We start from the raw sequence: 11,334 nt of genomic DNA, 5'->3' as shown, positions 1-11,334 counted from the left end.
ATTAATACTAAAGAAAGAAGCAGAAGTTTAAGAGAGAAAAAAATCAAAAATAAATATTTCATTAGATATTTATATAAAAAAAAACATTAAAGTTAAAAGAAAATTTTAAAAACGTATTTTACAGAGAATTTTTTTAGCCAAACATTTTAAATAATAAAAGAAATTTGAAACAATTTCATGTTTTATTTAAAAAAGTTCGTTTATGTTTAAAAAGAAAATACCCTCGTTCCAATTATTTTATTTTGTTGTTGTTACATAAAATACTTAAGACAGCCTTAAGTTTCGATTATTTTAAAGGGCTGCCTTTTCTTTATACAATTTTAAAATGTTTAAATTTAAAAACTTGGTTTCTTTGTATATAATCATTCATCCCCTTTTAAGCTTTTAGTAAAAGCCAATTATTTAGTCTTTGTGGTAATATTTTGTTAAAAAATTAAATTTCCAAATAAAAGAAACATTTAAAGAAAACCTCTCATTTTGTAACTAAAACAGTTTACTAATTGAATTTCAAAATGTGTAATAAAATTTAAAATATTTTAGAGCGAGGTTTTTGCGCACTCTCTCTCTCCACTCTACTTAGCGTATTTAGAAGCTCATGTAGCCACGAGAAGTGGAACGATGGCGAGCACACAGATAAGATACCAATACTATGATAATTAAGCTACCAAAGCAATGCCTACAGCAATGGGTACCACATCGGGAGTTTCCGAACTGTCAGTCGCGTGCAGTCGAAAAGCCAGTAGCATTAGCGGAACGGAAAGCTTCAGTTTGAACATCGTGAACCTTAACGGTGCCCAATACTTCTTTGTTCATAACGGTTTCGGTTAAATTGAAGACCTGAGGACGAGTACAGTGGTAGACATTTTAGTGGGGGCTGTGAAAATACCACCACGGTAGATCAATTGTATGGTTTGATTTTCTGCAAAGAGAACATAACACCATTAAAAGCTGTTTTGTTTATAGTTTTAATACCAAACTCTCACCTTTAGCATTTGGAAAATGATCACTCATTAAGGGTAAAGTAAACATCATCATGGTCATGTTGGTGGTGCCATTAACACGATCGAATTGTAAAACCATAGTGTGTTGAGCAGTGATTGGTCCCCAATTGACCTGTAAAAATTGTGTCGAATTCATGTCACAGCTCATATCTTCAACTTTGGAATCCTTGGGGATGTTGTACAAAGCAAAGGCTGTTTTGTTATCTAAATGGAAGAAAGGAAATTTATTTAAAAAAAAACTATTTTCTTATCTAGATTTTCCCTGAGCTTACCTTTGGTATCGTAAGTGAAATTCAATTGAGCTGCCATTCGTACCATTACACAACTGGAGTTCCAGGTTCCAATTTCTGGTTCTGGATAAGGTTTGGGTGCTGGTGTTGTGGTCGTTATGGGAGCAGCTGTAGTGGTTGTGGGTGCTACAGTTTGTCGTGGGTTTTGCTGTTGTCGTAGTAGTTGTGGTGGTAGGAGCAGCCGTAGTAGTAGTGGTAGTGGTGGTGGTGGTTGTAGTGCTAGCTGTTGTAGTGGGTGCAGTGTGTTGGGTGGTAATGTAGTATCCTCCTTAATGGGCAAAATAGGTACAACTGTTGAGGGTGGCACAGCTCCACTTAAATTAACACTCATTTGAGCGGCTAAAAGAAAGATAAATAAAAGAAATTAATAATTAAGAAACATTTAAAGATCCGATTATATAACAGTCCAGACCAGACCATAGACTATAAACTGGACTACAGGCTAGACTATAGACTAGACTATGCTATAGACTAGAATATATATTAGACTATAGACTAGAATATATAGTAGACCATAGACTAGACTATAGACTAGAATAATATAGACTATAGACTAGAATATACTAGACCATAGACTAGACTATAGAGTAGACTATGGACTAGACTATAGACTAGACTATAGACTAGACTATAGACTAGACTATAGACTAGACTATAGACTAGACTATAGACTAGACTATAGACTAGACTATAGACTAGACTATAGACTAGACTATAGACTAGACTATAGACTAGACTATAGACTAGACTAGACTATAGACTAGACTAGACTAGACTAGACTAGACTATAGACTAGACTAGACTAGACTAGACTAGACTAGACTAGACTATAGACTAGACTATAGACTAGATATAGACTAGACTATAGACTAGACTATAGACTAGACTATAGACTAGACTATAGACTAGACTATAGACTAGACTATAGACTAGACTATAGACTAGACTATAGACTAGACTATAGACTAGACTATAGACTAGACTATAGACTAGACTATAGACTAGACTATAGACTAGACTATAGACTAGACTATAGACTAGACTATAGACTAGACTATAGACTAGACTATAGACTAGACTATAGACTAGACTATAGACTAGACTATAGACTAGACTATAGACTAGACTATAGACTAGACTATAGACTAGACTATAGACTAGACTATAGACTAGACTATAGACTAGACTATAGACTAGACTATAGACTAGACTATAGACTAGACTATAGACTAGACTATAGACTAGACTATAGACTAGACTATAGACTAGACTATAGACTAGACTATAGACTAGACTATAGACTAGACTATAGACTAGACTATAGACTAGACTATAGACTAGACTATAGACTAGACTATAGACTAGACTATAGACTAGACTATAGACTAGACTATAGACTAGACTATAGACTAGACTATAGACTAGACTATAGACTAGACTATATACTAGACTATCGACTAGACTATAGACTAGACTATAGACTAGAATATAGACTAGACTATAGACTAGACTAGACGATAGACTAGACTTAGACTAGACTATAGACTAGACTATAGACTGTAGAGTATACTATGGACTATGGAGTAGGCTATAGACTACTTATAGAGTAGATTATAGACTAGACTATGGACTATCCTAGAGATTTACCTATAGTCTACCCTAGAGACTAGTTTATGCTGCAGACTAGACATTAGTCTAGAATTTAGACTAAACTATAGAACAGAATATACATAGTTAAGAATAATGAACGAGAGATCAAACTTTAGATTAAAGATTAGTAGGTAGAGCAGACCTATAAACCAGACTATAGACTGAACTAAAGTTTGAGGCCATACAATAAGTTAAGATTATAGTGACTTTATCACTTTGTTGTGGCAAATTAATTTTTCACTTTAACCCTATTTCATGGAAACAAAAACAAATTTTCCCTAATTGCTACAGTACGCTTGGCTTGTCTGAGTTTGTTTATTTTTTTTAAAACTGTGACTCATTTTTAAAGCGATATTTTGCGATGATGCATAAATAACAATTACTTATATTTTTTAAACACAAACAGAGCAAACAAAAACAATAAACTACTATAAACAACAAAATGGTTACCAAGTGTTATTTAAAACTACATACATTTGTATTTACTTCACAACAATAAAAAAGAAACAAATGTAATTTAAAAATAATCCTTTTATCTAAAAATTGGAAAAAAAATATTTTTATTAAAGAAAGCATAAAATTGACCTATTATATACTTTGGAAATAAATTTTATAGATAAGAAAAATGCGGGAACTCAATGCTGAAACAAACCTTGAAATCAAAGCAAAAAACCAAATTGATCAGAAAAAAATATTTAAATATAAAGTATTGCAATCGAAAGATTTTAATTATTATAATTGATGACAAATTAATCAAAAAAAATAATGAATGAATTTTTGTATTAAAAGCATCACAGAGTTAAATAATAAATAGGTCAAAGTATTTGGAACAAATAATAGGTATTTCCTTTTTATATTCAATAAAATAATAAACGCAATAAGTAGTTAACCACATTTTCATATTAATTAATAAATAAACCACTAACTAAAAATACTATTTATATATTTAATAATAAAAAACTTAATATAATCAAATAATCACAAGTTTATCTCTGTGTTCTTACCAGAGAAAAATAGAGATAATCTAACTTATCTTATCTAATAGTACAAAAACACAAATTTGAATTAACATGTAACCAGCAAATGATAACTGAACTTTCATCTCATTCATACGCCATAATTCCATTTATATTTAAGACGATAAATGTTAAAGATTCTCCAAATTTCCGAAATTGTAATGGAAAAGAAGAAGAATAAATAAATAAACAACTACATAATAAAACGTTGATTAAGGGTATTTATTTAAGTCGTTTTATCTTGTGTTAAATTTAATTTAAATAAAGACCTAAGTACAGAAATGGGAAAATGTAATGCATTACTTTAACGTCATAAAACAATCCCTATTTAAGCAGTTTTTTTTTAAATTTGAATTTGTAGATTTATTTTGAATTTGAAACTCATAGTTTCTAGTAGAAGAAAAGGTCCATGCTATAGTAATAATTGAAATTTTTTTGCTTAAAGAATTTAAAACGCCTCTCCCATCCCTGCGTACATGCGGCAAATTCACAAAAAAAAAAAACACTTAACGCTGTGACCAGCGACATCAACAACCTACTAAAGATAAATTAAAATGGATTTATTTAGCTGGAAGAGACGAAAGAACAAAAAAAATATATAATGCAAGCACTTGACATTATTTATTTAAGGCAATATTGAAATTAATAAAAATATATTATACATATTTCTTTATCTTTAACAAAATCAACAAAATTAAAACAAGATAAATTTAAAAAAAAATATTTTAATATTTAACAATTGCCTGAACTTTTGGGGTTTTGAAAAAAGGAATTTACAAATGGAGTGTTTATCTCATCTCGATATTTGAAATTTTTATTTAAACTTTTATAAAAGACTTGAATATTGAATGTAAATCAGTTAGGCTTAAGCCTTCAGATCAGTTTACAGGATTTTGCCTAGTATATAGTCGAAACAGTAGATCATCTATAATAGGCAAGACTACAGATCAGTAAAAAAGTAAAGTCGGTAGATCATCTATAGATCAGTCCTATAGTTCAGACTATAGAAACAGGCTATAGTCCAGACTATAGATCAGCTATAGTCCAGACTATAGAGTAGATTATAGTCCAAGACTATAGATAGATTATAGTCAGACTATAGTCAGGCTATAGTTCAGACTATAGATCAGGCTATAGTTCAGATTATAGATCAGTCTACAGTCCAGACTATATATCATTATATTGTCCAGACCATAGATCAGTCTATAGGCGAGACTAGAGATCCAGTATATAGTCCAGACTGTAGATCAGTCTAATAGTCCAACTATAGATCGGCTAAGTCTAACCTATAGATCCGTATATAGATCAGTCTTTAGTCCAGACTATAGATCCGCGTATAGATAAGTCTATAGTCCACTATAGATCAGTCTATAGTTCAAAAACTACAGGAATCAGTCTATAGATACAGACTATAGATCTGTCTACATAGTCCAGACTACAGATCAGCCTATAATACAAACTAAAGATGAGTCTATAATTCAGACTATAGATATACACCTATAGTTCAGACTATAGATCAGTATATAGATCAGTCTATAGTCCGGTCTATAGATCTGTCTACAGTCCAGACTATAGATCAGTCTAGTCCAAACTATAGATCAGTCTATAGTCCAGACTATAGATCAGTCTATAGTCCAGACTATAGATCAGTCTTAGTCCAGACTAGTCCATACTATTGATCAGTCTATAGTTCAGACTATAGATTAGTCTATAGTCCAGACTATAGATCAGTCCTATAGTCCAGACTATAGATCAGTCTATAGTCCAGACTATAGATAACTATATAGATAGATAACTCTATAGTCATAGATACTCTATAGTCAAGACAACAGACTTTGTATTTCCACTAGAAATTCATAATTTATTAACCAAAAATTGTATTGTCCTTCTTCACTAAAATTCTAAATTTAACCCGAAATTTCACTTAAAATTTAAATTTTAATCTAAATTCGAAGTTTCACTAAAAATTTTTAATTTCACACCAAAAATTCGATATTTCACTAAAATTCAAATTTTTACTAGAATATCGAAATTTCACTAAAAGAGAGAATTTCATTGAAAATTTCACCCAAAAAAAGCTAAATTCATTAGAATTTTATAAATTCAAAATTTAAATTCGCACTAGAATATCGAAATTTCATAAGAAATTCGGAACTTCTACTTCCTTAAAAATTCGAAATTTTAACTAAAAATTGGAAAATTTACAATAAATTCTAGAAATATCCGAAATTTAAAATTTCACAAAAAAATTCGATTTTTTTGTAGAATATCGAAATTTCACTAGAAATTCAAAATTTTATTTAAAATTCACAATTTTACTAGAAATTCAAAATTTTATTTAAAATTAATTTTTTTTTTTATTAAAATAGTGATTACACTCGAATTTCGAAATTTCACTAAAAAAATTTTAAATTTAAACAGAAATTCACAATATCAAAATTCAAAATTTCACTAAAATTTAATACATATTAAACTAAGAAATCGAAATTTACTTGAATCTGAAAATTTGTAGTAAAAAAAAAATCAAAATTTCTCTATAAATTCGCTAAAAATTCAAAATTTCATTAGAAATTCGAAATTTCACTAAAATTAAATATTCAAAATGTGTAAATCTTCATTAGATATTCAAAATTTTCAGGAACTAATTATATAATACATTTATTTTCTAAAAATATGAAATTTCACTCAAAAATTTCTCTAGAAATTCAAAATTTCACTTGAAAATTTCTTTAAAAAATTCAAAATTCGTCATCTTATTAGATTTGATTAATAGTCTCAAAGGAAAATTTTAAAAAATTTTCCATAAAAAATTTCAATTTATAATACTGATGATAACTAGCATCAGTATTATAAAGATCATCCATCTACTTATTAGTTTTGATTTATATTTACTGTTTACTAGAGTCGTTAATAAATCTATATAACATTTAACTTAAACTAAATTATCAGTAAACTTTGATTTATGAAGAACAAAGAAAAATGTTAATTAAATATAAGTAATGAGACAACAATAGTATTTAAAATAAAACAAGTTGAATAAACAACCATTTACACATAGAATTAGGTGCAGAAAAAAAGGGGTAAATATTATTTTGTGTACTATTTAACTATTTAAAAAAGGAACACTTGTCTACCAAGTTTTAAAAGATTAGCGTCATTTTTCTAAAGTTAGTTTTGTTTAAAGTCTAATAGAAAACCACAAACAACAACTTGACTACCATTTTCAAAGTTTAGTAAAACCATAAAAAAACGAAATTTAATATTATAACTAAAAACAATGAGGGAGGAATTAGGTAATCAATAAAATAACAAATTCTAATGTTTTGTTTGTTTTGTGAGTTTAAAGGTCATCATTTTAAAACAACGTTGTATGAATAATGTGGTTGCAATTTAGTTTTATAAAGATATCTTAAACTTTAAATAAAACAATTACAATTGTTTATCACTATAAGAAAGAGAAAAATAAACGCCCTTATTTTTTGTGAAATATTCCACTGTCAATATCAGGGTTTATTATGAAAAATATGTAATTTGTGAACTGCAATACAAAGTATAATATGGTGTTTATTTCAAAAATCAAAGCAACTCTTAATGAGTAATAGAATATGGTAAATATTATTTAAAACAACAACAAATAATAGGGGTGTAGTGTTTAGCGGTTACTAAATTTCCTATAATATGAGCAATTTACTTTATTAAATAGAAATCAAAATACTTAATAACAAATATTTAATTGTTGTTGTTTGCTTTAACTTCCAACGTGTACAAAATATTTACTAAAAACTAAAATTTCATTTGTCGTTATACATATGTATAAAACTGAACTAATATAGTATGTATAATAATTTGTTTATAAACGTTAACAGATAAGAAGAGTCTGTATATAATTGTTAATTTCGAAAAAAAAAAGGCTTATTATTCATATAATTTTTTTATTGTTATAGTTGATTGGCATATATCAATGTCGTTTAGTAAATCTGAGCTTAAAATATGCATTTTTTGTTTATAAAAAAAGCAAAAACAACAAAAATTTATAGGGAATTTAATCATCCCGTTTGACGGACGGCCTATTGCAAATAACTTTATCTCAGTTTTAAGCGCGTGGAAAAGAAAACAATATTTTCTTATCACAAATAAATAAAAACTATTTAATTGTTTTAATAAATAAAAAACAATTTGTCTAAAATGTCAACATAAAATTTTAATATGTTTTTTTGTTATTAATAAAAATGCATTTAAATTTTGGTTGAAGAGTCGTCATTCTTATCAAAAAGAAAACATTATTATTTTTATCACGAGTATAGTACCATCTATAGTTTAGATTATAAAGTGATCTGACAGACTGATCTTTAGTTCTCACTGACCCAAAGTCTTGACTATATATTGAGCTATAGTATTGATTATAGATTGTTCTATAAGGCTTGACTATTGAATGATCTTTAGCCTTGTCTTTAGTATTGGCTATAGACTGATCTGTAGTACATATTTTAGTCAAATTGAAGACTGATCTATAGTATACTGATCTGCAGTTTATAGTCCAAACTAAATACTGATCTACAGTTAAAACTAAAGTTTAAACGTAAGCCTTGACTGTAGGCTATCTTTAGCCTTGACTATTGACTGATCTACAGCATTGACCATTCTATTGGTTTTGTCTATAATCTGATGTACATATAATCCAACTATGGACTGAACTATAGTCTTGACTATAGACTGAGCTGCAGTCTTGATATAAAGGCTGAATTTTTCCAGATTATGAACTGATCATGGATATCCGATCTATAGTGACAACTTAAGATTGATTTGTAGTTCAAGCTTTAGACTGATCTTCTGTGCTAACTAACTAACTAACTAACTAAATACGTAACTAACTAACTAACTAACTAACTAACTAACTAACTAACTAACTAACTAACTAACTAACTAACTAACTAACTAACTAACTAACTAACTAACTAACTAACTAACTAACTAACTAACTAACTAACTAACTAACTAACTAACTAACTAACTAACTAACTAACTAACTAACTAACTAACTAACTAACTAACTAACTACTAACTAACTACTAACTAACTAACTAACTAACTAACTAACTAACTAACTAACTAACTAACTAACTAACTAACTAACTAACTAACTAACTAACTAACTAACTAACTAACTAACTAACTAACTAACTAACTAACTAACTAACTAACTAACTACTAACTAACTAACTAACTAACTAACTAACTAACTAACTAACTAACTAACTAACTAACTAACTAACTACTAACTAACTAACTAAATAAGTAACTAACTAACTAACTAAATAAGTAACTAAATAAGTAACTAACTAACTAACTAACTAAATAAGTAAGTAAGTAACTAACTAACTAAATAAGTAACTAAATAAGTAACTAACTAACTAACTAAATAAGTAAGTAACTAACTAACTAACTAAATAACTAACTAACTAACTAACTAACTAACTAACTAACTAACTAACTAACTAACTAACTAACTAACTAACTAACTAACTAACTAACTAACTAACTAACTAACTAACTAACTAACTAACTAACTAACTAACTAACTAACTAACTAACTAAACTAACTAACTAAATAACTAACTAACTAACTAACTAACTAACTAACTAACTAACTAACTAACTAACTAACTAACTAACTAACTACTAACTAACTAATTAACTAACTAACTAACTAACTAACTAACTAACTAACTAACTACTAACTAACTAACTAACTAACTAACTAACTAACTAACTAACTAACTAACTAACTAACTAACTAACTAACTAACTAACTAACTAACTAACTAACTAACTAACTAACTAACTAACTAACTAACTAACTAACTAACTACTAACTAACTACTAACTAACTAACTAACTAACTAACTAACTAACTACTAACTAACTAACTAACTACTAACTAACTAACTAACTAACTAACTAACTAACTAACTAACTAACTAACTAACTACTAACTAACTAACTAACTAACTAACTAACTAACTAACTAACTAACTAACTAACTACTAACTAACTAACTAACTAACTAACTAACTACTAACTAACTAACTAACTAACTAACTAACTAACTAACTATCTAACTAGAAACGTAAACATTTATGAAAATTCTACAATATTGATGTAAAAGGTATAGAATTATTTATTTCCTTCAATAAATATACCCGGGGTAAACGAAAGGAAAATTTTTCAGCAAGAGAACCGGGTTCAACAACGAGATCTCTAGTACCAATTAATTATAATAATTTTTATATAGACATTTTTCGATTTTTTATTCTATTTCTATAAACTCAAAAATCCCCCCATTTTAAATAGAATTGTTTCGCATTAATTTCACTCTTAGCTATTTCTTCGTCTTCTTTCCTTTATTAGACTTTAGAAGTGCAAAAAGTGATGAAATTACAATTAACTTGATATAAAAGGCATAATAAACAACAATTTTTCAACAGGTAAATTAAATTAATAAATTTCATTTAAAAAAGCAGAAAATATGGCATAAAAAGTGAATTAAAATAAAACAAAAAAAAAACTGCAACAAAGAAAGAAGAACCAGGTATAAGTAAAAAAAATAACTGGAAATTTCGTTTTAACTAGCAAAAAACAAACAACAATACAATAATAATGTTGTTGTTGGGGGGGCTAATGGCAAAAACAAAATTGCTTTATTAAAATAAAACAACAAATACTTAAAGAAGAGAACAACAAAAACATAGAACGCATCAGCTGAGAGCAAATGAAATAGACCCTTTATGTATTTTTTTTTCACCAACTACTGTTTTTTGCTATTTGTTTTTGCTTTTTTGTCTTTGCAAAGCAAAAGCAAAATAAAAAATGACGTCTAAACTTGACCAGAACAAAGCACTTACAAAAAATAGCTTAATTTAATAAAAAAAATTATGGAATATTATTAAAAAAATTTAATATATTGTGATATTATTTACCTGTTAGCAAGCAGGCCGTTGATAATATGGCCAAAGTAATTAATTTATTATGAAACATTTTGACCAACAAAATTTAATTCGCAGTATATATTTTCACTTTATTTCTATTTGCTTTACTACAGCAAAATTTCACAGTTTTAAGAGGACGTAAAATTTTCTTTAATTTGTTTTCTGCTTTAATTTAGCGTAAAATTCTAGTAATAAAATAAATTATAAGTTTTTTGCGTTTTTAATAAATTCCAAATAGTTTTTTTTCGCTTCTATTTTCTTTAATATTTTCTCCACAGCACACAAGAAAAACCAAAGAAGACGACGGACGCACTTCACAAACGGCGATGATTATTCGTTTAAATAACAATGAGCAATAAAAAAATTATAAATGATTTGATGAAAAAATGAC

General features: G+C 27.7%; 1 protein-coding gene across 1 annotated transcript; it reads right to left on the bottom strand.

The window, feature by feature from the left end:
- Positions 1 to 472: 472 nt before the first annotated feature.
- LOC119615116 (coiled-coil domain-containing protein 80-like) lies at positions 473 to 11,318 on the bottom strand. The gene is given in 9 exon segments (XM_037971195.1): positions 473 to 668; positions 671 to 717; positions 719 to 860; positions 863 to 919; positions 984 to 1,205; positions 1,274 to 1,425; positions 1,427 to 1,544; positions 1,577 to 1,630; positions 10,935 to 11,318. Coding segments are annotated over 9 exon segments (933 nt in total). The 5' UTR covers positions 10,993 to 11,318; the 3' UTR covers positions 473 to 585.
- Positions 11,319 to 11,334: the final 16 nt, after the last annotated feature.

This window comes from Lucilia sericata, unplaced genomic scaffold (genome assembly GCF_015586225.1).
Source record: "Lucilia sericata isolate MDLA Ls3-8-SP2 unplaced genomic scaffold, ASM1558622v1 Contig004135F_arrow, whole genome shotgun sequence".
In the NCBI taxonomy this organism is placed as follows: Eukaryota; Metazoa; Arthropoda; class Insecta; order Diptera; family Calliphoridae; genus Lucilia; species Lucilia sericata.
The sequence above is the reverse complement of the archived record's forward strand: the minus strand, read 5'-3'. Positions and strand labels throughout refer to the sequence as shown.